Raw genomic sequence first — 27,968 nt, 5'->3', positions numbered from 1 at the left:
CGGACGGACAGACAAAGCCAGTTCTCTAGTTTTCTTTTAGAGAAACTAAAACCAGTAGTCATGTGATGCAGTCTATTGACAAGGTGGTTGAAGATGCAAGCTTTTGAGGCTAGAGGGCTGCCAATTGGTATGTTGACCATCCACCCTCCAATCATCAAGCATACCAAATTGCAGCCCTCTAGCCTCAGTAGCTTTTTATTTTATTTAAGGTTCAAGTTAGCCATAATCGTGCGTCTGGCAACACTATGGGTCAGGCCACCAAGGGACTGTGGTTAAAGTTTCATGGGCCATGACTCATACAGAATTATACCGAGACCATCGAATGATTGATATATTTTTGGTGGCCTTGACTATATGCTGTACAGAAAACTCGATTGCGCTGAAAAAACTTTGGCGTATTTTTTGCTTTTGTATAGTTGCCAAAACTGAAGTCACTTGTGTTTACTAAAGCATCACCCAGCACAAGAAGGTGCATTTCTTCAGTTTCACCACCAGTGCTGGATACTTGGTAAATCTACTTGGCAGCAAGATGCTGAAAGTTGTCAGAAAACCTTGCTTGTGTAACACCTTGAAGGTTATGATAAGTATCATATTCTTTTGCCAATAAAAAAAACATGAAGCAGTAAAGCTTAGGTTATAATTTGGAGGCTTAGTAAGGCTAGTGTCACGCAAAACCTTGTTAAGAAAAATTCCAGTGAAGCCAAAAGGCAATGATAAGCCATAAAACTGTTAAGGTCGTAACTAATGCTCAATTATAAATGCAGAGTTATGCCTGTGCAGGCAAAGCTCAAGGTTAGTGGGCTCAGTTTTGCCTGCTCCGGCCGACTGTGCAGGCATAACTGCTCAGTATAACTACGCGTTAGTGGCATCCTTTACAGGGAAGTCAATGCTCTTTGTCAATCCATTCCAGTTGCCGTACTAGATGAAATAGAATAAGTCAGTATAGAATCAAATGTCTAGCAGGTAACGTGTCTCATCTTACCCTACTTAGAGATCTCTCCTGCCCATTTTCTTCTTTACAGCTGGAGGAATTTGCTGGTGTTATCAGTTGTTGACGGGAAGACTGGCTGGTAGCGCTAGAACACTTCCCCACCCGGCTGCCAGAACTGTTGTCCTTTTGTGGATCTGATGATACTAGCTTGGTGCTCCAAGGGTGCTTTTGCTTAGCCTCCAAGGTTGTTGGCTTAGCGTCCGCAGGGCTCTTTCTTTGCCCTTCGGGGTCTTTTGGCTTCGAGATAGAGCAGGCAGATCGAATGGCGGACAGGGAGTGGAAGAATCCCTTCTTTGGCGGCTTTGCATTTGCGTCATCAACTTCTGAAAAAAGAAGGTTTTGTTGTATGCTGTGACAGAAAAAAAACCAAAATAATCTTAAGTCTATGACTGATAATCATCATTACTCATTTAGAGTTAGCTTCATCGAAGACAACGATACTATCACCAAGGATTTATATTTAGTTTATGACTAAGATAGTCTCAGAATTCAAATCAAATGTATGCGAGTACTTTTTGCAGCAAATCAGGATATTTTAAGTGAAGGCAATGAAGTTTAAACGTGTAAGTTCTAATCAGAGTCAAAATAAGAAGAATTCGAGGATATCAACGCCACATTTTGTTTACTAACATAATAATAATAATAATAATAATAATAATAATAATAATAATAATAATAATAATAATAATAATAATAATAATAATAATGGAAAATTACTGATGATACAACAAAAAATAAATGAAAGTGGATGGAGAAATTGAAAATATAATGGAAGTATACATATATGTGTGCGTGTCTGTGTGCATCACGTTATCTAAAACTATCACCTTCTCCACTGTGGAAAGTCTGCTTAACCAGGGCCTCTCTGAGACGCGATTTCTTAGGGCTACGGGGCCTGGCCTTCCTGAAGAAGAACACGATGAGGAAGGAGGGCGGGAAGACGATCAGGTTGCTGATGAAGCCGACGCCCATCGCCTCGGGGGAGACGCTGAAGAATCCCAGGTTCAGGCCTCCCGCCCCTGGCGTGTCTGGGACCTTCGGATGGAAGAGGACTTGTGTTGTAGAGGTTTTGTTCTTTTATTGCTTCGTGTACATTTGAAATCACTATAAGGCAATCACCATATAAGCTTGCTTTCCCTTTGGATGGGATGCCACCAGAGGGGCACGGCCCTCCGCTCTCTCAACAAGTCTTCGTGGATGCGGTTGCTAGCCACACATCTCTTTCTAGGTCCCATCAGATGCTGTTACGCATGTATATATGCATGCATATCAATAATGACTTGTACCATTGAGCTTCCTTACTGTGGTAGGCTACAAACATGATGGAGATGGACAAGAAGCTAAAGAGTAACCTCATTCCAAAGACTTGCAGAGGACTGGAGGGTCAAGTCCTTGTGGAGTCATGCCAGAGGCATCATAGCTGATGGTCCTTTCACCTCCCAATGCAGATCTTTTCTATATAGTGACCCCAGGGATTTTTGGTGTTCATTATCTAGGACTAATATTTCTTTGGGGTTATTATCTTTATGATATTTACAATCTTTTGTTTATGTTTTTCACAGGCATCCCTGACAGGGTTGTACTATACATGACGCAAAGGCGGATACATAACGGGTTAAAACCCTTGTGGGTCACTCTCTGGGAAAGATCCTCAATGCTGTCTGAGTAAAAAACTTAACATCCCAACTCCTTACCCTCTCGTAGAACATGGCGTTCACCAACATGGAGAGATAGAGGAGTGCCATGCAGGCCGAGAGCCTCTGCACCCGCGTGAACCGCGACCGAGCCGGTCTTAAGAAGACGCTGAACCACAAGTGGTCGTCAGAGAGGTTCTTCTCGACAGTCTTGCCGAAAACGTGGGCTCTGTCACGCTTCTGTTCGTCTCCAGCCACAGGGATCAGTCGGTCGATCTGTCAGAATTGACAATTATTTTGGGTCTTTTGTCAGTGTGCTGTAGTATACTCACCAGTTTTTAATTTCAATGTACAGTGTTTCTCTATCTATTAACTAGCATAAATTTGCTAAAACTCACTAGTCCATCCCCTTCTTCTACAGCTAACCAACTATTGCAGATGAACTGGAACTCCTCACCACTCTGCACGTCCCTAACGACCATGTAGGAGAAGTACCAGGAGGCCGTCTTGCCCTTGCCACTGTTGTCGTGCCAGATCCGGAGGTACTGTAGTGGGCCTAGGGGCCTTCAGGAAGAAGAAGAAGGTTATTTTGATTACTGTTATGATTTCTGTTGATGTTGCTCTATTTGCCGTCGTGCTGTAACCTGACCACTGAGTTACATTCCTATTTCTCTTTATGGTTCTAGCCAGGATTGTGCTTAAATGACTGATGAAGACTAGTCGAAGATAATTAAATGAGTTTCACAGTTATGTTGGGAGAGACTAAAGAGAATGGCTGAAAGCTATGTACAGAATGTTAGTTAAATTAGGTCAGGTACAGGTTAAACTAGGCTAAGGATATTGAAACTGGGTAAGATTAGAGTTGGCGAGAATATGCTAGGTGAGTTGACATTATATATATGGTAAGGTAAGATTAGGTAAACTTCAGCACAGTTAAGTTAAGTAGGGCAAGTTTGGATATGGAGGCATATGAATAGGCATAGATGGGTTTATTTTAGCTAGCAGAGATAAGGCAAGTCAGTGGGTATGCTCTTCATTTTCTTCTTCCAAACAACTGAGGTACTCAATGGATTTTTTTATGTTCATATTCTGTACCAAAACATGATACTTAACTAAAGTTTGACAGTGTTATTAATTAGCTTTCGTATTGCAGAGCGTTTTATTATATCTGCCCTGTTCAGCACTCACCTATCATTAGCAAGAACAAAGTGGTCGGAAGCTCCGCGGGTGAGCAGAGGGCGCTTGGTGTCCTCATTCAGAGTCCGCACATCTGTTTCATTCCAGTCGCCCACCAGTAAGAACTGGACCTGTTGCGTGCAGAGAGAACACTCCACTTTCTAACAAAGAAACATCCTTTTTGTATGGATAGTGATTTGCTAGAGCTAGTCAGCTACAGATTTAATGCCTGGCTAAGAAAAGAATCTGTTCTATGGATGAGACTTGTTAGCTAGGTAGACTACTCACCCAAAACCAGTCACTCACCAACAAGAATGAATGCTAGTAGATGTAAGCAGAACTCAACGAAACTAGACTACCAGTTCAATCATATGTAAAGATTTGAGGACAATAAACCTGCCACTCACTTCTAAGCATTGGAACTCTAGTAACAACTGGAATAGTCTAGAATCATAAATGATTTATTGAAACCAGCCATTCACCATTAGTAAATATACATCCTAGACTGATATATTTTAAATGTGATCTGTATACATGCAATGCAATAAAACCAATAATGACAACTCTCCCTCACAGGAAAGAAAATACCCACCTTAGACTTAGTGCCCGACCCAGGGAAGTGCCCAGTGTGGACCATGACGTCATAGAGGTACCTGTCTTCGGGGTCATTATCAGGCAGGGGCGTTGCCCCTACTTTCTCCACGTCCTTCTTGTCCTGAAATTCGACAAACAATTCTTAGCTGGGTCAAGTAAATGTGAAGATGGATGACCACCTATGAAGACCAGATCCTGCTGGCATAAGAGCTCCACGTATTGGCAAGCATAAATCAGAGTTTAGACTTTTGCAACAGACTGTGAGAGCCTGGTTTGTGAGGCAAGGAAACTATACAAGTCTCTCGGAGCAGTTTATCTGTAGACGGGAGAGAATGAAGCCAGACGCCAGGCTGACACGGAAGGAAAACTGGTAATGAGCCGCCTCCTTTTCCAATAGCTACTAAAGTGTCGCATTAGACAGACTAGAACCAATAGCTAAGGTGAAACGACAGTAATCTATAGAATAGAATAGAATATAGAATTTAGGCCAAAGACCAATTGCTGGGACATTTGAGGCTATTCATTGCTGAAACAGAAATTGATAGTAAAAGGTTTATTTAAAGATGTAACAGGAAGAGGACCTTTTGCAGTTGCGCTATGAAACAGTTGTAAGGAGAGAGTTGAGGAGAGTCAGATGGAAGAAAGGGAATATGAACGGAGGTACAGACAAAAAAAAAAAACGAAACAGTTTGTAGCAGCTAGGGGTCTGAGGAGGGACGCTGAAAAGAAACTCAAGTAATGCCCACAGAGCACTGCATGGACACTACTCTATGGGATGTACATTCCTGAGCTATAACCGAGTACCAGCCCTTCTCTGAAAAAAGCAGAACGACATATCTTAAAAAAATAACCATTGAATCTTCTTGAAAATAATTTCATTATGTGTCCCACACCCAAATTCTCTTCGTCAGACTTTATTAGAACTAATCTAACCTAACCTAGGGCATGGCGATACAGTGAACGCCTTGTATTCGCGGACTCCAGATTCGCAGACTCATGTATTTGTGGATTTCTCCTCTGGGGAAATATATCCCCGCATTATTCACGGAAAATTCGCCTATTCGCGGTATTTTTCTATGAGAAATATCCACAGATTACTTTTTTGTTATCAAGTTCATCATAAAATGCACTTTTTGTGATAAAACTATTTAAAAACAAGGTATAATAATTTTTAGTGGTGTTTTCTTGATTGTTTGTTTGTTTGTTTGTATGGTGTTTTTACGTTGCATGGAACCAGTGGTTATTCAGCAACGGGACCAACGGCTTTACGTGACCTTCCGAACCAAGTCGAGAGTGAACTTCTATCACCAGAAATACACATCTCTCTATCCTCAATGGAATGGCCGGGAATCGAACCCGTGACCACCGAGGTGAGAAGCAAACACCAAACCAACCACGCCACTGAGGCGCTGGTGTTTTCTTGAGTTTTACCCAACAAAATAAGCAGTTTTACGCGTTTCAATAGGGGTTTCAACTATTCGCAGGTTTTAGCTTTTCGCGGGGGATGGGCGTCTGGTACCTATGCCCTGCGAATACGGGGAAACGCTGTATATATATATATATCGGGACTTTGCCTGCGGGAAGACGAGGCTTAACAGTAGAATCCTTTAGTGAGAGTGTCGACCTTACCATGATCCTGGCATAGACGAGGCCGATGAAGTAGAGGGCCAGTGAGATGATCAGGACCAGGTAGATGGTGAGGTTGTCCGCGAATCCCGCGTTGGCGAAGACGTAGGCGAAGTCGATGGTGTTGGGGGTCACGAAGAATCCTGACCCGAAGGAGGTCAGGTGGTTGCAGGAGCAGATGGTCACGGTCGCGTTGGCTCCGATCACCTGCCATGACACGTGAAGAAGAAGGAAAAGAAGAAGAAGATGATGAGAGTGAATGAATTACTAACCAGGAATGATACCAATATCATCACGGAGTAGCGAGATATTGCTATTTAATAAATAAAAAAAAAAAGCTTGTAGTAGCATGAGTCTTGAAATGGAGAAACAAATCCATATTTATGTATGCGCAGAAAACTTCCCAAAAGCTTTCTGCGCAGACAGGTTTTTATCTTGAAATATTCGCGCACGGTCATAACTGCCGATTTGTTTCTCCAATAATGTTGATATACGCGATGAAAATATATATGATTGTGACCTCATTCATTATTGTTATTTTTTAAAATAAGTGGGGTCCCTCTCTCTTCTTTTTCTGTCTGGTAATAATTTAAATAATAAATAATAAAATAATAATAAAAATAATAAATAATAATTAAATAAATAATTAATAATAACTAATAATAATTAAATAATTAAACTAAGTAAATTAAAACTTTACGTTTAAAAGTAATTGGGGGCTTACTTCAGCAGCGTAACGCCTGTAGAGATTCTTCTCTCTTTTTTGAATAGCGGCTTTTTCAGTACAACTTAAACAGGCTAGTCGAACGCCTATGGAGGCCATTTTCACATGCAGGGTCAAGATCAGTGTATGACAATGCCCTCCATAGTCACTCGACTAACCTGTTTTAAGTAGTACGGAAAAAGCCGCTATTTTGAAAGATAGAGAAGAATCTCTACAAGTGTAACGCTGCTGAAGTAGCATTACTTTTAATAACGTATGCTTGAGAGAGGGTCTGCTTCCTCAATAATAATAATAATAATAATAATAATAATAATAATAATAATAATAATAATAACAATTTATAATAATAATAATAATAATAAACAATTCGACATCAGACATTTCCTTATCTATGTAATCTATACTCTGTTTTTTTCCATCTGTCCATCCTCCTGTGGTGTTTGCGTATGGTAACACTGCGTCCTGGGCTTTAAATAGTTACGCTATTTGTAAGTTTTAGGTAAATAAAAGGATATCTGGGTGTACATATGCAACTGAAAAGTGTTTTAATAATTTACTGTATGCGAATTACACCGTTAATATTCGAAATAGGATATTGTTATTATTGTTGAATGTAAGCTGAATGTAACTATCTAAAGCCCGGGACGCAGTATTACCATACGCAAACACCACAGGCGGATGGACAGATGGAAAAAAACCGAGTATAGTCAAATAGCGCATGGTTTCACCAACGAAAATTAGAAGACATACGCTATGTTTTATTAGCCATAATTGTTCTGTACTGCTTAACATGTACATTATGTATTTTTTGACATTTTCATTCTATTAGATAAATCATAAAGATCCTACCTTAAAATTCCCGTATGTAGACTCTTGGATGAGCCCTGTTTACGAGACGTTTGTTTGGCGGCCGCTAATTGGCTGGTACCGGAAGGTAGGTAGGCAGCTCCCAGCCAATCAGCGGCCGCCAAACAAACGTCTCGCAAGCATAAGGGCTTACCCAAGAATCTACCTTAAGTGAACCAGCTATACTTTGTAGGCTTATTCCCCGAGTAAGCGAAAACGCGTTACCTTGCACCCATCACTGCTCCAGGTGAGGAGTTCATTGTCAAAGAAGAGGCAGGACGAGACGAAGGTGCTCAGGGAGTAGTTGGTGTCGAATTGGGTGTCGAAGCTGACGAGGAGCGTGTTATTGGGCGGATCCTCGAAGCAGGGATGCTCCAGGATCTGTCGTTTAGATAAAAAAAAAAAGAAATTAAAAGATATTACTAAAACGCGCTAAAGAGTAACGTAAAAAAAAAATGTATTTTAAACGCTTTTATTAAAATGCACTAAAAAGTAAAGAAAATTAAAAGTTTTTGTAAAAATGCACAAAGAAGTCGAGAAACATGCAAACACTTTTATTAAAATGTACAATAATGTAAAACAAAATTGTTAAACGCATTTGTTAAAATGCACTAAAAAGTAAAATAAATTTTTAACGCTTTATTAAAATGCACGAAAAGGTAAAAAAAAAAAAGATTTAAATGGTTTTGTAAAAATGTACAAAAAAATTTAAAAAATTTAAACACCTTTAATAAAATGCACAAAAATATCAAAAACGTATTTTAGAAGCATTTATCAAAATGCACTAAAAAGTAAAAAAAAAAAATTAGACGCTTTTATAAAAAGGCACTAAAAAGTAAAAAAGAAAAAAAAAGTAAAAAGTAAGAAAAAAATTAAACGCTTTTAGTAACAGGCACTAGAAAGTAAAAAGCGAAAAACTTAGATTTTTTTAATTAAACGCACTGAAAATTTTGTTTAAATGCTTTAATCAAAATGCACGACAAAAATCTTTAAACGCTTTTATTAGAATTCACTAAAAAGTAAAACAAAAAAAACAAAAAAAACCTAATAAGCTTTCTCTAAAATGCATTAAAGTAAAAAAAAATATAGTTTTTAATTAGTGCATTTTAATAAAAACTTCCTTTGATAAAAACGTCCTTTCAAGAATTAAAAGCCCTAAAAAGTGAAAAAATATTAAAAAACTATTTTAGTACTTTCTAGGGATGAGAGGTGTAGGAGACCGGCATTCTCATCCCAAAACGAATGGGCGAGAACCATAAGGCGTAAAAGTTTACTAAAAAAAAAAGAAAAAGAAAAAAAACATCCAGAGCGAAGTACCTCAGGAACAGTGTAGTTGTAGCGACCGAATCCGACGGAATACATTCCCGTCTCATTCCCGATGACGTCGGAGTCTAGGAATAACTCGTAGAATCCTGTATCTGTTGGAAAAGCACAACGTTTATATAGATAGATAGATAGATAGGTTGATAGATAGATAGATAAAGATATATACATATGTATATATCTTTATGTAAATGAATTCTTCTGTTAAAACAGGATACATCTCAAGTAAAAAATGTCCATTAAAGACTATATATATATATATAATATGATATATATATATATATATATATATATATATATATAATATAATATATATATATATATATATATATATATATATAATATCTATATATATATATATATATATATATATACATACATATACATATATATATATATATATATATATATATATATATATATAAAAGATAGATAAATATATACATATGTATATATCTTTATGTAAATAAATTCTTCTGTTAAAACAGGATACATTTCAAGTGAAAAAGGTCCATTAAAACACTCTGGTTTAAAGCTAACGACTATAATTCGGTGAACTAACTTCCACCCTTATCAGGCAGTGAATAACAGAAGAAGTTACATTTGCAAAATATATAGTGGGAGATATGCCATTAAGTGATGCCTGCGGTCACCGCTAAGCCGGCGTTGGTTCTGTCGATTGTCTTAATCTGCTTCATTGTTGCCTTAAGGAAGATATTGTCTATATGGTCAGAGCCCCAGGCTCCATTGGAAAGGTTGATCCTATCATCTTCTTGTTTTATCAGTGATAGAATTCCACTAATCTGAAATTTATTTTATCGAACGCTGCTCTTGTATAAAATTCGGGATGAGTTTTTTTTCCAATTCAATAAGCAGGGTTCGTGTTATTTATATGATGGAAAATTGCCGAACTATGTTGTCCATATCTTAGTTATCATTTATGTTGAGTTAATCTTCTGCAAGAGATTTTCATGTGAATTCATAGTATGACTTATCAAAATCCCTACACGGGATTTCATAAACTTCTACGTCTTTAGAAACCGGTTTCTGCTGAATGTTAATTAAATATTTCTCCACGGTATTCGGATAAGTGAAAATGAAAGGGTTGAAGCGGCATAGGGTATGTGTGATCTCTCGTAAATTATTCACGTGAGGGATTATGATTTTGTTTGCATATTTTTCCTTTTCTTAGTTTTCTGTGGGTTTGTAAAAAATGTTCTTTGCTTTATATATGGCTTTTTCTGTTATGTGCTTGGGATATTTTAACAATAATAAATTCTGAGTGGATCTTGTTTGTCCTCCCCAGGGTGACAGTAGGGGAGACATGACACAGCCACCTAACCCCTGCAAACCGGTTTGTCCACCACGGGTGGGGTGGGGGTGGGGTAGGTAGGTGAAGAGGTGGGTAGGAGAGACATCCATCCTCCTCCTGCAAACCTATTTGTCCTCCCCAGGTGGGGATGGGGTAAATAAGGGATCTGGAGATTAGGGGAGACATCAGCACCGGGTTCCAGCGCTACAAGAAGCTCGGAATAATAATAGTAATTATATTATTATTAGTAGTAGTATATTCCTTCTCATACCAATAATGATAGCAGTAGCTATGAAGATGATTATTTTATTTACTTTATTAGTATTGATACCATCACTACCAACGAGAAGTATTTCATTATCATTATCACAATTACACCTGAATATCCCCAACTCACCATCATGATAGGTAGGAATGGCGAGGGACATCAGATCAACCATACACTCCACAGCAGAACAACTGTGTCTTCAGTACAGTTTAAGAGAACAATTTGATCACGATTATTTCGTACCTGAACACCAAACGCTCACCATTATGATAAGGAAGAGCTGTGACGTACATCACATTCTCCATATACTCGGGCGTCCCGTTCAACTTGGATGACGACCACGTTATGATCCAGTCCTCGATGTCCGAGTCGTTCTCTGGCCTCACGAGGACGGTCACTCCAACACGTGGCGCAGGCACGTAGATGTTGTGGACGCTCAGACCGAGTCCTGATACGTTGGGGTCTGAGAACAGTAAGAGAGGAAAGCTTTCAGATACCGAAAAAAAATCTGGAAGTAGAAGGGAACGCTGTTATCAGATACCAAACGGTAAGAAAATAGTAGACAAGAAAACTATCAGATACAAAAGAGGCCTATAGATGAGAGGGACTGCAATTATCAGATGCAATTTGACATGAAAATGAAAGGAAACGCTACTATCAGATACTATTATATGTTTGAAAATGAAGGAAAACAATATGACGCAAAAAGACCTGAAAATAAAAGGAATGACTTCTAAGTTACACCAAGGTGTGAAAACAAAAGAAATACTATTTTCACGCACTGAAAGATCTGAAAATAGAGGGAGAAACTATCATAAGGTTCAAAAGGGGTCTGAAAATTAAATAAATAACATTAATTAAAATAGCAGCGTCTAAATCATAAATATATATTTACAGTGAGCTATTTGGTAAACTTACCTATAAGCTCCGGCTCACTGACAGTCTCCTCGGCTCTTGGAATATACATGACGAAATCTTCCAGTGTGTCTCTGACAGGTATTGGGTTGAGATTGATGTCGACCAAGGAGAGCTGGAGGGTTGATGAATCGTCACTCAGTTGATCGCGACCTCCGCCATAACCATGGACTTGACCCTTCCATTTGGTCATCTGGGGACAGAAAAGGTTAGAGAAGGTTCAAGTATTCATTTGGTACCTTTGTGGATTTTCTGTCTGTCTGGTCATCTGGATTATGAACTGTTTTGCCTATAGGCAAAATTATTCTTACCCATTATAATCTAAACAGATCCAGAATTGTTATACAAAGGAAAGGAACATATCCAGCAATGCCTTGGATAAAAATATACCATCCAAACCAACTTGAGCTAACCTTACTTTACTGTACCTAACTCAGTCTTCTACAACCTAGCCTAACTCAGCTTTAACAATACACCTTCCCCTCATCTTACCAAATTTTATTTTAACTTCCCCTTGCCTTATCTAACCAAATTGTAGTTTCATATAAGTTAACCTTAACCTGTCCATCTATAACATAAAGTAGCACTGGCCTACTTGAACTTATGTGGCCCTCAACCATCAGTTGAGTAGTGGAGGCCATCACCCATAGACCCTTATCAAGTTACTCCTACGGAAATACACTCGGCTCATATTTAAAGGAAAACAAAGTCTTACTTTGACCCCGATGGAGATGGACTTGTTCACCAGGCAGTCTTCGTCTTCCCGCAGGATGGCACAGTAACTTGGGAACACGTAGGTCGCGCCTCCAATCTCAACCTGCTTATCCCTCAACTCGGAAGCGTCGAAGAAGGCTGGTTGGAAATTTCAGCATATTCCAATATAAATTTATATTCATGAAACTAAAATATGATTGCATTCTTGAGATTGAAAATCACCCTGGCCATTGCTCGACAACTGGTTTTTGCAATTTTTTTCCCCATGGTCAGACTGAACTCGTGTACCACGGTGACATATGCTGTAATGCTGGCTTGTATTATTCAATCATTAGAGCATATCTGAACTGGATTCAAATTTTGACTTACCCACGGCAACGTTCACTTTATCGCCGGCTTCTATCTTCGTGGGCTCTTCTCCACTCACGGCAGCCTCCAGTAAAGCTGACTGGGAGTTCCCAACGACATCTAGCATTTTCCCGACCTAGGACAGTTTCACAAGCGTTACATTGAGAAACAACTTTTGGCTGTTAGTCTGAGAGTAAGCTAATTTGTCTGAGAGTAAGTAAATTTGTTGAACCAGCAGCAAAAGAAATGATTACCCTGATTGATTCTAATTTTAGATGCCATAAATTTTTATCTGGCTAGGCAAGGAATGCTCCTCAGCTACTACAGATTCTCATGTTTAACATTTCTAAGCAAGGTCAACACTTTCATTAACTGCAGGTCTTAAGTAAGTCAGCTAAGCACAAACTGTGTCATGGTTGCTAGGCCTTTAATGCTCATACCTTTTCAGAGTCCCATGATTCTGTCATCTTTTCATAGGCCTATGATGCTCTCACCTTTTCATAAACCTATGATGCTCTCACTTACTCATAGACCTATGATGCTCTCACCTTTTCATTGGCATTAATTTCATCTTCGGTTGGCTCATAAGGCTCAACTGGCTGGTCTTCTTCTTCTGCATCGTCATAATCAAGGGAGAAGTTGCTTGCTCTTGCGACACTCCTTCTTAACCTCTTGACCGTTTCTTGCGCCACGTTCGTGCTGTTCATAGCCTTGGAGGAGTTCACCTCTTTGTTGACACCCTGGTAAAGGGATGGTGGTTACATACATATCTTAATATAGTAACTGAGTCATCCATGATGATATCTGTTTGACATTGGAAGTAAACGAAGATCAGTTGTGGCTGTCAAGATCAAAGAAATGTGCGTGTTTTTAATGTGCAAGAATTTTTAATCTTTAACCTAATCTTTACATCCTGAAAGTAAGACTTTTTTGCCAAACACCCAATGCTCTTGAGGAGTGAGTGTTGCAGCGTATGAAGATAAAGTAAAGAATCTTTAGACCTAAGCTGGAGTTCTCAGGTCAGTGAACTACTGGAAAATGAATGGCTAAATATTCCCTTTACATTTAGCAGGTTAGCCGTTGTCGACAGAGCTCCAGCCATGAAGTCCTTCTGCAGGGAGAGAGGAGCTTCTCGGTCCTTTGCCCTAGAGAGCTTGACAAGAGTGTCCACGGCTCCTTCCTGTTTCTCCTTCGGGAGGGGATCAGCTACGGAGTTCAGGATGCTGTTAACCTGAAGGGGAGAGATTGAGGGATCGTCAGGAGGTCTGTGGAATGTATAGGATGTGTGATAGAAAGGGAGGATCCAGGTGATTAGAATTAAAAAACCTTGCAGTATGCATGTACCTCATATTATGGTTTAGCGATTCTTGGTGCAAAAACTAGCGCTCTCTCTCTTTAACAGCTAGGCCGATGTGATGGACAGCCCAATGTCCACATCTAGTCAGGGCCCGAGACACACCGTAATTTTGAAAAAAGGTAAAGAGGACTGGCACTAGGCAAAAGTAGCTGATAAACAAAAACTGGGGAAGGAAGAGAGAATTGAAGAGAGCAAGAAAACAGATGCAGATTCAGAGTATATCTAGCAGAGAGAAGAGGACTTACTTGGATGACCTCCTCCATGGACGTCGTGGTGAAAGAGTCCAGGGAGCCCAGCATCTTCTCATTCTTCTCCTTCGCTTTGTCGTCGTCTTCCCCATCCTCCATTGCTCCCTCTCCTGGTCATGAAAGTTTACGTTCAAGGTCAAAATGATATTATGTCAGAGAAGACTTGGTTGCTGGTAGAATTGCAAAGATGGAATAGGAAAGATGCTAATGATTATCAGGTTCACATTGAATCTGCCTTCGATTTGACATAAAAAATATAAAAACAAGCCCTCCCTACCATCTACATCAGCCTCCGACTGGAGGCCGATGCCCTTCAAGGAATTCTCAGCTTTCAGCAACATATCGACCCTCGTCTGGTCTCTCGCGCCCGCTGCCTTCACGAGTTCGTTCCTGCCGAGAAGAACGTGGGCGTCATGGGCAGAAGATGGGAGTTATTGGCAGCTCAGGCACCAGCTAAAGTTGCCGAGAGTCTCCAGCTCAGTGAACAGAGAATGTAAACAAAGTGAAATTTCTTGGCATTAATTGTACGATACTTGTTTTGTACAAGTTCGAGATGAGAATTCTGGGACCTCTTCTAGATAGTGACTCCCAAGGGCTTTCGGGGGTCTTTATCTAAGACTAATATTTCTTTAGGGGTCTTTATCATTACGATCTTCAGTGGGATCCTTCCTAGATAGTGACCCTAAGGGAACGCCACATTAAAAATATATCAGCTATAAAATGTTATCAGATTATAAGGAAAAATTTGCAGCAAATAAACGAGGAATTAAATACCTTCCCATATATTCTTCAAAAGTCTCTTTAGTAGGAAGTATGGGAACGATATGGGCCATGAGATAGGACGTCTCAGCCCCAAGGATGTCTGCCACGCCTGCCCACAGGGTCATGTTCGTGTAGGGGAGGACGATGGTGCCTTTGGGCTCCGTCCCAAAGGAGAAGACCATCTTCTCTCCTGCGCTCGACACTCCTTCAGGAAAAGGAGAGAATATAGGTTAATATTTTGACTTAGAGACTGTGATCTTAAGGGAAAAAAGGGCTGATATATTAATTCAGTAGATGAAACCCATTGCCTTGAAGTTCAAGCTTCCAAAGAGTGTTGGTTCCAACCTCCCACCACGGAACCCACAATGCAGCAGTAACTGATCATGATACAGAGCCAGTGATTTTCATCCCACTGGAGGGGAGACGCTGACCCCTGGCGACATCTGCGTAACATGCCACGACACTAACCACTAGCCCAACGGACTAACAAACTGTTGGTTTCTGCTGGAATTTTCTTACTGATTATAATCGGTAGTAGGTGCTACTTTGGCTTGTAACCTACACTTCACCTACTCCGAGGTGCTAAAGTACTAAACATGGCAGAAACTCCTCGGACGCTGTCTTTAGTACTAGCCCCTAGGGATCAAAGTATTATATACACCTATTTCATAGTGTGGTGGAGAAATTATATTAATAAGCGATATCTTTGACCCCCGAGGGGCTATAGTAGATTCACATCACCCGTGCATCTGATGTCTAGGCCAGTCCTTTACGACGCTCCTGATTGGCTGTTGATCAGCCAATCACACGGCTGGAAACTCTCAGTCTCTCGAGAGAGTTCACATAGGTGAGATGTATGCTCCATCTCTCCTGAGGGATGCTTTTGAAAGACGTATCCCTCAGGAGAGGTGGAACATACATCCTGCCTATGTGGACTCTCTCGAGCGAGACTCAGAGTTTCCAACCCTGTGATTGGCTAATCAACAGCCAATCAGGAGCGTCGTAAGGGACTGGACTAGACATCAGCTGCACGGTTGATGTGAATCTACTGTAGCCCCTAGGGATAAAAGTATTATATACACCTATTTCATTGTGTGGTGGAGAAATTATATTTCAAAGGTGCTACACTTGAAATAAATTACATTAGAATTGAGTAGACTTATTCAATGTATCAAAGATAATTATTTTGCAAAGCAAGGAAAATATATACCGATGGGTCCACAAATTCTAATTTTATTCCCAACTCTAACGTCGTGACAACGCAAACATTTTGAAGTTGGCTTTACTGCCGCTCGAGTCTTGACCCAACGTATCTTACCGCACTGGGGGTGTTGTTATTACGTCTCCTACAGCCGATAAATAATCCATTAAGGCGTCAACATTCCTTAATAGCGATGTTTAATTAAACTTATTTTGTCCTTTGATCAATAAAATAATTTGCATGACATTTAGTGGGCCTAATTTTGACTTCTGATTTCCACACATGATTAGCCTAGGTCTATTTTCAGCAGTATACTCTCTCGGATACGTAACGTGAATGAATATTTAAATCGACAATATCTATATTAATCAACTTTTATTTGCCATGTTCTCCCTTTTTCTTATCCTTTTCATAATTGCTTAACATAATTTACTCAGACCTAGCTATTCAAAGTCAAAAAGCAATTTTGAAAAAAATCAAACAAATATAAATCAGTCTTTTATTTTTTATCAAAATCCTTGCAAATCATCCTGTTCCATCTGAACACGTTGGAAAGCTGTGGGAGTCAAAACTGACAAATACATTAAGAAAGGCCTACTTCCATAAAAGCTTTCTGTAGCTAATCATTTCTTTTAAATAGAAATTAATTAGAATTAGTTTCTCATGTATGGCTAGGCCTGCTACCATAAGCATATTATAAGTAGCTGAAAGGATAAGAAATATGAAAGGTGACGTTCTCGATTAAGTCTGTTTCAGATTTTTTTGTCAATAAAAACCTACTGCTTTAATCAGGGGTAGCTCTTTGGCAGCTACAACAATCATATAGGTTGTAACACGAGTGTATGCAAATATTTAGGGGAATGTAAGATAAAGTAACTTTGAACAGAAAATATTTTATAAACATGCATTTTAAGGCTTCCGTTGTCGGTGCGGGGAATTTTAGAATACCCGTTATCATTAGTGATGCTTTCATGCGATGGAGTTCGTAGCGAGAAGTCGGATCGAGTCGCCTGAGATGTGGAGGGGAGCGGAGGTGCCATATATGTATCCTTTAGGTTTTGAAGAAAAAAAAAATGCATGCATCATTGAATCTGTTTCCCCTTCCTATCCGTGGTATTCACTGGACACCGATAAAAAACAAAACAAAAAGAGTCAGCCTAACTGAATCTCTCATCCATCAAAGACACCTGTCAAAGATTTCGAGTGTATGTTTAAAAATCTCTTTATTGTCATCTAAAGTATTGGGCGTAGAGCTAGTCATGATTCCTGGTTCAGCAATATCGTGACGAGGCGCTAGAATTCAAAATTCACAAATGAATGTTGCTCAGCAACATTTACACTACTGTATTATCTTGCTCTCTTGTGGTGCTTCGAGGAGTTCCACTTCTAGGTCTATTTCTAAACTTTGTCGTTCTCTAAACAATTTGATTCATCTGCGTATGATTCTCTCCGGTATGTTAAGCTTTTTTTTATATCTCTCCAACAGGAACTTGCACCGAATGCAGTGCAATAATTGTCTCTCGCTCAGCAAGGGATGTTTCTTAGATCGATAAATGGCACATTGACATTAGATTCCTGCGCACATAACGCCATCAAAAGCAACAGAGTGAGGTCGCAAGGTTCACACTGTTATAATTTTTTTGTAATTTGATAGCGTTTTGTGAGTTTCCAATATTTTCTGTAAAATTTAACAAATGGAATCGTTCAACTACCTTCAACTTAATATTGAAATGATAATGTAAAGACTATGTTTATGCGATACTACTAGTGATAGGTGTCTATTATCTATTTGGTAATGTACAGTGGTGTTCAAATCTCATGCGACCTGATTCTTTTTGTATCGTCCAGATTCTCAGACTCAACGTGACTTTTCCAAGTAGCGTTAATTTTTTTTTCCTTTAATTTCTAATGTCATACATGTCGACAATTTTTGCGAATTCAGCGCTAGCTCTATTTTCCTTGTGGTTTTGTAAATATGATCCCTTTTATGCAATGGTCTGATTCGTAATCTGTGTGATTTAAAGTGATTTTTTTTTATAAGTTGCTTAGTTCAAAGTGCGGTGTGATAAGGTTAGCGGTGCCATCAATGAAAGCACACTTACGTTTGCGGCATTGTAACAGTAGACCTAATAAGCTCAGGTCATAACATTTTCAAAGTGGGAATATGAATTACAACCAGTTTTCTTTGGATGTTGAAGTTTATGCTGTGTTTAAGCTGCCTGTATAATGCAAGATGCTTGATAGGCCTAAAAAAATAATCTAAGCCTTCTGAGATGGAATCTGTTACTAATGAATTTATTTGTAGAGATTACCTGTTCTTTGAGGAATACGATAGGAATATGAATTACAACCAGTTTTCTTTGAATGTTGAAGTTTTAGGCTGTGTTTAAGCTGCCTGTATTTTGCAAAATGATTTATAGGCCTAAAAAAATGACTGTTACTAATGTTTTTATTTGTACAGATTACCTGTTCTTTGATTATTTTGATTATATGGAGAAGATGACTATTAATCGAAATATAAGTATTAATATCAAGGCGTATGGAACACTTGTTTTTCAACTGGTTTAAAATATTATTTTCTTAAAAGTCCTACTCGCTTTTGGTGTATAATTTATTCTTTCACAAGGTAACTTGAAGTGCAAGAATATGTAGATAACCTCATTTCCTTTCTGGCCAGAAATTGTTAATAGAGAGATATAACTGTTAAGTGTAAAGTAAAGAAATCTAACACCTAGACCTAGAAATAATATCTTCGCTTTGACAAAAGAATAATTCCATGTGGGAATATTTTCTATATGCCATCATTTCTTAAATATTTAAGAATTATAACAAATAATTATGTATGAAAATCCAACTATTCCTCTAACGCATAAAGTAAGTGTTTTCAAGATAATTTCATTGTCGCTACTCAATGTAGACCTACTTATGTTACATTGGGTGGTTGTTGCACCGACACTAATGTTAGTCACATACGCTCCCCTCACACGTTGATATCGGTAGGCACATTCTACTTTTGTATATACATATTTACACTTTTTTCAGCATTGAGGTGTAAAAGCGATCAAATAGGACTATTTCAAATTTTATGCTTGCTTTGGAAGTATTATTAATGTTATGACAAGTTTTTCGTTTTTTTGAATCTAACATTTGAACTTCTGCTTGATGACGACTTCATTTTGGTCAAATGCTTCTGCGATGTGTGAACGAAAGTTTTGTAAATGTTTCGAAAGAGTTTTTTCTGAAATTTGCTACACGTGACATTTTCTTACAGTTTTGCAATATATGACAGATTTCACTCTTGTGAAACATATTATGGCCTTATTGTAAGTAATAATCGCGTTTCCGGATTGAAATAATAGATAAATATGGAGCATGCTAGTTGCCAATTAGTAAATTTTGAAAGAAATCCTATGGAGTCATGTCGCATGAGATTTGAGCATCTCTATATAGATTAGTGGTTGTGATATGACATTTTTTATCATTTCGTTTCGTTCACCTCAATTTTGCTATATGGAAAATAGTTTTACATAATAACATAACATGATGTTCTGAAGATATCAGTGACTGTTTTTATCATCATTACGTAAGATTTCTTCCATCTTTGAAAAGAAAAATAGATTAATAAGGCATGAATCGTGCGTCAGGCAGATGAATGAAAAATTATGAAACTGCCACCAATTGTTTGAGCGTGTGTACTACATTCTATTTATAGAATTCTGCAGCGTCTCAGTGTTCCGCTTTTCTCACCATAAAAGGAATATTTGGGTATTTCAAACCCCTCGGGATCTACCCATCCGGTGCAGTTACAAAGGACGGACTCGACCAAGGAGATGACTTCGAGGGTGGGAATCTCTGCGTTGTCCCTCGTCTCCGACTGCAGGAGTGCGCTCGCTCCCTCTTCGCCGACTTCTTCGGGCAACAGGGCTACGCAGCTGCCTCCGGTAGGGGCTTCGTTAATCTGGATGCGCTGGACTGCAAGACCTGTAGGAATGAAGGATAATTTGACGTTTCAGGACGGAGGTCTCTGAGGAGAATCAGAATCTGGTAAAAGACTAGTACGAACTGTTCTTGCTGAAGAAAAAATGGCTGATTTCCAATGTGTATTATGAAGTAAATCCACAAAATAAAGATTATAGACTAGTTCTCTACCTTTGGCATCTTCTCCAACCCTGTTCGCTGTCACTTCGACGTCGAACAGTTTGTAAGTGGAGCCGTAGGTCTCCCAAAAAGCATCGAGCAGAGCTAGTTTGCGATTGTTCATGCCTGGAAAACAATCTAGTAACTATAGCGTCCGAGAGAGAGAGAGAGAGAGAGAGAGAGAGAGAGAGAGAGAGAGAGAGAGAGAGAGAGAGACTGACTTTCGAAGAAGTCGGTAATTCATTCGTTTTCTCTCTTCGGTATATTGAAAAGAAAACGTTATTCTTGCTCTATTCACAGCACAAACTGTAGATGAAGAAATCTGTAGACACTTGAAAGCTTTCGGAATCATATTCATAGCATGAAATATGAAGGGATGAATTGGAGTATGATCATGTAATGACATTCATGCTAAAGGTAATAAGAAATCAGTATGTAATTTATGAGATTACAGAGACAAGATAAATATTTGCGGTGTCTCTCTTGAGTGGTCCGCAAACCAGATCATTTAGTCTCATTCACATTTTGAGTAATGGAAAAATAAAATAAAGTAAACTCAAAGTGCCTCCATCTTCAGTAATATAAGAAACAAAAGACAGCGCTCTGAAAGTACAGATATTAACAGTCTTTAAGGACTTTTGTGTAACGAGAGATATTGCTTACCCACTGCAACGCCCTCTATGCTTATCGGCTCTGAAGACTCACTGTTGATCACTCCAAAAACAGACCAGGTAAAATTCAGAGGGGCGACTGTTTCCCCTGCGACATCTTTCCCCTCCTGAACAAACATACAAACAGGCAAAGAAATAATTTTTTTCACCTTTTCGCGACATAAAGACATAAATAGATAAAATCTAAGTTAGTCATTTTTATCTACAGGCCTGAATTTTCTGTCGTTTTGACATAAATTCCTGAACAATTAAAGTTGTGATAGATGACAAATAAATGCGAAAAAAGACCGTAATGTGTCACACAAAATAAGATTGTAACGTGAGAGGCAAAGAAAATGTAAATAGAAGTATTTACGTTTAATCCACACGCGCTACCGTAAAAAAGAAAGAAAAAAAATCTCTAGACTTATGCAGTTCAGTCATAACAACGTTACAACAGACAATATTTTGAACATTGCCTACAAAAATGCAGAGGCCACCCAGGGTTTTATTTATTTATTTATTTTTTTATAAGTACAAGCCTGTTGGAGATGACCGTCAAAACAAAAGACTGCAAATGTAAAGATAATGACCCCAAGAAATATTAGTCCTAGCTAACGACAGGAGATATAAAAGTGCAAGTTGCTATAGGGATGAGATCAAAGGAACCGCTTTAACAGACAGACATCCAGCTAAGAAACAGACTGACTGATGGTGATAGAGACAAACTCACCTCCATTTCTTCGTCACTCTCCAGAATGAGCTTGGTTGGGTTGACCAGCTGGGCTCCTTTGACTTGGACACAGAACCAGGGAGGGTTGCAATAGGACACCAAAGGCGGGGGGTTGCCCTCAACCACTTCGATCTCCACTGACGAGGAGGCCGAGCGACCGTCTTTACTCGAAGCCTGTTGGAATGGGATAGATCTCGTCCACGAACAAAAGGGTTTCTACTTTGGCGGGTTATCTATACGGATCACCTAGGCGCTAGTACTAAACACGGTGGAAGCTCCCTTGGGACGCCATGATTTGTACTGGATATTGCTTAATATGATTTGTTGACCACACGATATAGGAATGGGTGTAAATAACACTTTGATCCATGAGTGGCTAGTACTAAACACAGCGATCCAAGGAGCGTCCGTCCGCCTTGTTTAGTACTAGGACGTCGGAGTAGGTGACACATAGATAACAAGCCTTGAAAAGTCTTCCGAAATCTGATATTATACCAAATATACAAATGCTTTCATCAACATAAACAACAGATATCCTCAGATTTTGGAAAGCCTTGGCATCTATGGAAACTTTCTGTATATGTGTCTGTATGTTTGTTAAGTTTTTTATATAGGAAATGTTTCTTTATATTATAGGAAGCCTGTATATTATGGGAAGATTCTGTGCGTTTTGACAGCTTCCTTGTCCTTGCAAAAGGATGCTCCACAGACACCAGGGTGACTTTTCAATCTAGGCTGATAATGATGTTGATAATACGTACGATAACTGCCATCTTGTAAACCTTGTATAAACTTCTGAAGAGGTCAACGTCTATAGACAAGCTGCCTTCTCATGGTCAGCCAAGCGGGGCCTTCCCCCCCAACATCCTCCGTGGTCAATGCTATTCTCATAGGGCTCTCGGGTCAATGGAGGGTCAGAGGTCACGCCACGATCTGGCAACGTTTCGCCAACCAAACGGCATGACCAGACGTACGATTCGAGCTTGGAGGAAATAAGGACTCGTTTAAAATTAAAATCTATAGGTTTTATTCGTCTCAAATAATATATTTTAGTAGATTCACAATACCCGTGCATCTGATGTCTAGGCCAGTCCCTTACGGCGCTCCTGGTTGGCTGTTGATAAACCAATCACAGGGGTGGAAGCTCTCAGTCTCTCTCTCGAGAGTTCACATGGGTAGGATCTATGTCCCATCTCTCCTGAGGGATACGTCTTTCAAAAGTATTCCTCAGGAGAGATGGAACATAGATCCTACTCATGTGAACTCTCTCGAGAGACTGAGAGTTTCCAGCCCTGTGACTGGCTTATCAACAGCCAATCAGGAGCGTCGTAAGGGACTGGCCTAGACGTCAAATGCACGGTTGATGTGAATCTACTATAGACTCGGTTCGTCTTGTTAGCCGAGGACTTACCGGAGTCTCAGGGTAGTCGGGGTCGTAGGAATACTGCATAGGACGTAGAAGGAGCGTCTGAAGGTTGCCTCTGCGTATCTTAGGGGCACCGCCCCCCACGATGACCACCATCAAGTCGCTCTTGCTCACGTTCACCACCGATTCCGACTCCAAGTATTCCCAAACGGGAATGCCAGATGACGGGTCTAGGGAGAGGAGAGAACAATACCTACAGTAATATTTGTAGACAAGTCTGAAGGGAGTGAGAACAAAACCTACAGTAATATTTGTAGACAAGTCTGGAGAGAGGGAGCAAAACCTACAGTAATATTTGTAGAAAAGTCTGGAGGAACAGTTCCTAAAGTAATAGCTGTAGAAAAGTAAACTTATCAACTTGCTAATTTCTTTTTCCTGTGGAGGCTTAATGATAACAATGATAATAATAATCTATATAGATCATCTATCTATAAGAACAAAATCCGAGTGGATCTTTCTTGTTTGTATACCCCTGGTGGAGTCAGGGTAGGTAGGTAGGGTAGACATGACACATCCACTCCCCTCCTGCAAAATTGTTTGTCCGCCCTGGGTGGGGCTGTGGTAGGGGAGACATGACTGGCGCTAAGCGCCCGGTTTCAGCTCGGAGTAGCACGTGCCACCCAGCTCGTTTTTTAGTCATCCGCAGCGAAAACATACGGCAATCCTCCCACCTACTTGTCATGGAGATGTTGTAGCTGACAACTGCCCTGTAGAGCCCGTAGTGAAGGGTTCTCCTCTGCAGGAAGAGGACGCCCTTGCCTATGTCCGTCTCTCCGAGGTCCACCTCCAGGCTGTCGTTGATCCGGATGATCTTCCACCCTGTCAGTTGGGAGATGTCACATAAGAGCGTTTCTGTGGCATAGTATACCAGCATCTTGGTGCAAGATTTGGAACTGAATATAGAGTTTAGGCTCAAGGCCAAGCACTGGGACCTATGAGGAAATTGAGAGTAGGTAGCAAGTTTGAAAGGTGCAACTGGACGAGACCCTTTTGCAGCTGCACTGTGAAGAAAGATGATATGAAAGGAGGTGCAGTAAAAGGAATGAAAGCGGTTGCAGTTAGGGGCCAAAGGGACGTTGCAAAGAACCTTCAGTAATGCCTGCAGTGTACCTCATGAGATGCTGTACAGAAAACTCTTTTGCACCAAAGTTTTTTTTACTTGTTTTTATGGCGTCAGTAACTGATGACAGGACTGAATAAACAGTAGTACAGTCCCCGTCAAAAACTCACCGATCTCCATCGACAAATCGCTGGCTGAGCAGTTGACCGAAGACGAACTCCTAATGCGTAATTTATCAGCTCTAGTCATATTGACAGGACTGTCCAGCGTTCCATTCCGAGGAATCCAGACCCTCAGCTCTGAGCAGGGAAGGCTCTCGTACACCGTGATCTGGAACGCCTGGGTCTCCTCGCCCATGAAGGAGAATAAACGGGCCTTGGGCGCGTATACGCCGGGCGACGAGTACCTGTGAACGAGAGTGATTCTCCCCGTCGGAGGCGCTTGGCTCCACTCTTCGGTTCCAGCTTCCTGTCCCTCGCAGCCCGAGGCCTGGCGCCATCCCAAAAGGCGCCCGTCTCTCTCTCCTAGGTCCAGAGAGACGCAGCCGCCCAGCAGAAGAGGGTCTTCGATCTGGAATGTCACTTCCAGCATCACGCGCGTTGGCGGTGTGAGACACCTCCACCTTGAGACCCGAGACTTTTCGCCGGACGCGTACGAAGGCCGAGACTGGCTCCGAAACCCCGGATGAACCTTCCGCTGTCATGGTGACCTCGTAATCACTTTCCTGAGAATTCACATAATAAAGTTAGTGCATGAGTTTTTATGTTTGTAAAAACCGCGTCTCATATTTCATCGTTCTTATTTAAGTTCTCGAGTTATTTCTCACGTGCTTTAGAGTATTTAAAATTTTTTCCTCTTTATCATGAAAATCATTTATACTACTCTTCGCTCTGTCCTCAGTATGTACAAGTATCGACATATTATTCAATGTATCTTGTTCTGAATAAATATGAAGACTTCAAAATAATAATAATAATAATAATAATAATAATAATAATAATAATAATAATAATAATAATAATAATTAAAAAATCCTCATAGTAGCACGAATCTTCAATGGAGAAACAAATCCACAGTTATGTAAATGTACATATATTTCAGTTTAAAAACAGCAAAGATAGCTTTCGGGAACCTGTTCGGTTCCCCTTATCAATCTGTTCAAAATCAGCAAAGATAGGTTTCGGGAATCTGTTCGGTTCCCCTTATCAAGGGGAACCGAACAGATTCCCGAAAGCTATCCTTGCTGTTTTTAAACTGAAATATATGTACATTTACATAACTGTGGATTTGTTTCTCCAATAATAATAATAATAATAATAATAATAATAATAATAATAATAATAATAATAATAATAATAATAGTTAATTTAAATATTTTCAAAAACTAACATTGTTATGTGAAATCGAATATTGCTAAGTTACGGGAAGAAATGAAACAATTCAAAAGATGATATAAACTCATAATTTCTGTTGCAAAACAATTATATATATATATATATATATATATATATATATATATATATATATATATATATATACATATTATAATTATGCATCAAGTAAAAAAGATCATGCCCTTGGACTAAGAAAACCAGAAGCAGAGAGAAAGTTCCAGAGCTTGGTAGAAGAGAGAGAGAGAGAGAGAGAGAGAGAGAGAGAGAGAGAGAGAGAGAGAGAGAAAGTCACCTAATATATATTATTATTATTATTATTATTATTATTATTATTAATCTAAGACGAACCACATTCTAGTGGAATAAAGACAAACTCAACTGTTTATCTCTATTATTATTATTATTATTATTATTATTATTATTATTATTATTATTATTATTATTATTATTATTATTATTATTATTATTATAATAGAACGAACACCAAAAGGGCCAAAAGGGCCACTAACTCGAAATTCGAGAATCTTTGTCAAAGAAAGAAGTACTAACAAAAGGCGAAGAAAATGAACGAATAAACAGATAAATAAATTAAAAAAATGTCAATAAATAAATAAATAAATAAAAAAATCAACTGAAACCCACAGCAACGAAAGAGATGATGAATTCCTCGCGATCCTGGACGATGTCTTCCATCCCTGGGACGGACAGGACGAATCGGTCGGCCTGTCCGACCACTGATGTCGGGGTCACATTGACCCTCTGCCCCGGCAGGTAGAAGCCTTCCGTCGCGGAGGGCACCTCCTCCCCCTCCTCCTCCAAGGGCCGCACCAGCAGAGGCCCAAGTTCGATCTGGCGCTGGATGGTTACCTTCGGGAACAAGATTTAATGAGTCTGATTTATATAAATGTAGGCCTAGTCCTTGCAATCTCTATGTCTTATTGGAAATAGTCTGGTTTATAGAAATGTAGGCCTAGTACTATTGACAATCTCTATGTCTTATTGGAAAAAGTCTGGTTCATAGAAATGTAGGCCTAGTACCACTTACAATCTCAGTGACATTCATCTCCGATACCGGATTCCTCAAGAACCACGTTATGGCAAATTGTCCAGTACTCGAATACTGGTGTTCCAGAACGAGGGTCACGGGTCCAGGAACGCCCGGACCCGTGTCCTCTGCGAGGTCGGTTTCCACCATCTCCGGGGAGTCTCCCCAGGTCATCCAGCCCGTCACGTTGGTAGCGACTTCCCTCATGAACGCTGTCAAGGTCAGGGTGACGTTCAGTCGTCCTGCAATGATCGTAGATTAAAACAGTTACCCTTTAGATGGCAACACTGGTCAATGGTCGAAAGAACTTGACAAAACGAGTCTTTAAAAACATGATTGCCGGTTTCTATACGGTAGTATCAATCCAGTTCATAATCTAAACCTATTGCTTCATGGAAAAAGAAATTACTTTTTTTTTTTTTTTTTTTTTTTACAACAGATCCAGGAAAGCCAAACGTTACATTTTTCGGGGGACAACCATTCCATCTCTCCCGGATAACTTACTGAGACTTGCATCGCATTTCTTCAATTGCAACGACTTCAGTTGTCTCTAAAAATTTATTGTACTGTCAAGACGTGCATGAATCGTTGGAAACATTGTATATGTAATTATTATGCCTGTCCATCACAAAAACAAATGCTTGATTACCTGGAGGAAAGACAACGTATTCTGGAGGCTCTATGATGGCGTTATCCGCCGTCAGTGGTTGAGCGATTCGGACAAGTGCTGACTGAACGTTTGAATCTCCTGCGCTTCCAGAGGCTCGCATTGTGACGGTGTAATCTCCAGCCTTTTCCACAAAGAGATTAAATACATTTAAAAGGTTATATGAGTGTCTATGGAGTATTCAGTAATAAGGAATAAGAGCATGGTTATATTTAGAGGTTTACAAAAGCTATCGGTCATCAAAAATATCTGACAAACTTGTGATGAGAAGAGCAAGTAGCCTACATATTCATTAGGCCTAATCGATTAACAAATGTGGATGCTCTTGTAAAGTACCGTTTTCAACTAACCCGTTATTCAGCTTAAAGTACTTTATGTAAGCCGCAGTCATAATAACAGGTTCAAGCACAACTGGACGGGTATCGACGAGGGTAAGGGTTTCCACAGCTAATCAGAGGACGTGCCCCAAAAGTGGGAATACCTAAGTTAGACTGGGACGCACCATACAAAGTGATATCGTGATATCTTGACATAAACACCCAATGCTTATTCCCTTACTTGTAGTTACTCAGAGGGTTGTTGGTAGATCTAGGTAATATCTCTGCATCGGGTATTTCTTTGAAAATTACAGTTTCCTATGGTATTTGGGTTGCTTATTAAGAATTTGCCATTATTTTCGGGGGATCAACTGTAATAATTAACATCCAGGGGCCAGTACTAAATACAGCGAAATACATTTGGCGCCCCAATCCCTGTTCCTTGCAGCCCGTGCGGAGTTATTGCCTAGAATTGCCGGGTTGTTTACAAAAAAATTAAA

The 27,968-nt window shown here is 39.6% G+C and overlaps 1 protein-coding gene and 1 pseudogene across 1 annotated transcript in view; both read right to left on the bottom strand.

The window, feature by feature from the left end:
- The window catches only part of LOC135205366 (protein glass-like), a 111,788-nt pseudogene that overhangs the window by 38,013 nt on the left and 45,807 nt on the right, over positions 1–27,968 (bottom strand).
- LOC135205365 (polycystin-1-like protein 2) overlaps positions 1–27,968 on the bottom strand; it is a 42,015-nt gene that overhangs the window by 9,589 nt on the left and 4,458 nt on the right. Inside the window, 32 exon segments of the mRNA XM_064235856.1 lie at positions 983–1,314; positions 1,819–2,026; positions 2,686–2,901; positions 3,024–3,189; positions 3,814–3,932; positions 4,394–4,516; positions 6,025–6,228; positions 7,817–7,972; positions 8,909–9,009; positions 10,757–10,957; positions 11,413–11,602; positions 12,125–12,261; positions 12,493–12,607; positions 13,020–13,211; positions 13,535–13,702; positions 14,074–14,186; positions 14,354–14,466; positions 14,851–15,043; positions 19,787–20,020; positions 20,189–20,302; positions 20,840–20,954; positions 21,560–21,733; positions 22,321–22,384; positions 22,386–22,417; positions 22,419–22,541; positions 22,971–23,155; positions 23,661–23,804; positions 24,216–24,648; positions 24,650–24,769; positions 26,082–26,306; positions 26,485–26,726; positions 27,134–27,275. Of these exon segments, the coding sequence (XP_064091926.1) occupies positions 983–1,314; positions 1,819–2,026; positions 2,686–2,901; positions 3,024–3,189; positions 3,814–3,932; positions 4,394–4,516; positions 6,025–6,228; positions 7,817–7,972; positions 8,909–9,009; positions 10,757–10,957; positions 11,413–11,602; positions 12,125–12,261; positions 12,493–12,607; positions 13,020–13,211; positions 13,535–13,702; positions 14,074–14,186; positions 14,354–14,466; positions 14,851–15,043; positions 19,787–20,020; positions 20,189–20,302; positions 20,840–20,954; positions 21,560–21,733; positions 22,321–22,384; positions 22,386–22,417; positions 22,419–22,541; positions 22,971–23,155; positions 23,661–23,804; positions 24,216–24,648; positions 24,650–24,769; positions 26,082–26,306; positions 26,485–26,726; positions 27,134–27,275 (5,394 nt within the window).

This window comes from Macrobrachium nipponense, chromosome 49, assembly GCF_015104395.2.
Source record: "Macrobrachium nipponense isolate FS-2020 chromosome 49, ASM1510439v2, whole genome shotgun sequence".
Taxonomy (NCBI): domain Eukaryota; kingdom Metazoa; phylum Arthropoda; class Malacostraca; order Decapoda; family Palaemonidae; genus Macrobrachium; species Macrobrachium nipponense.
Note: the sequence above shows the minus strand (reverse complement) of the source record. Positions and strands in the feature narration are given on the sequence as shown.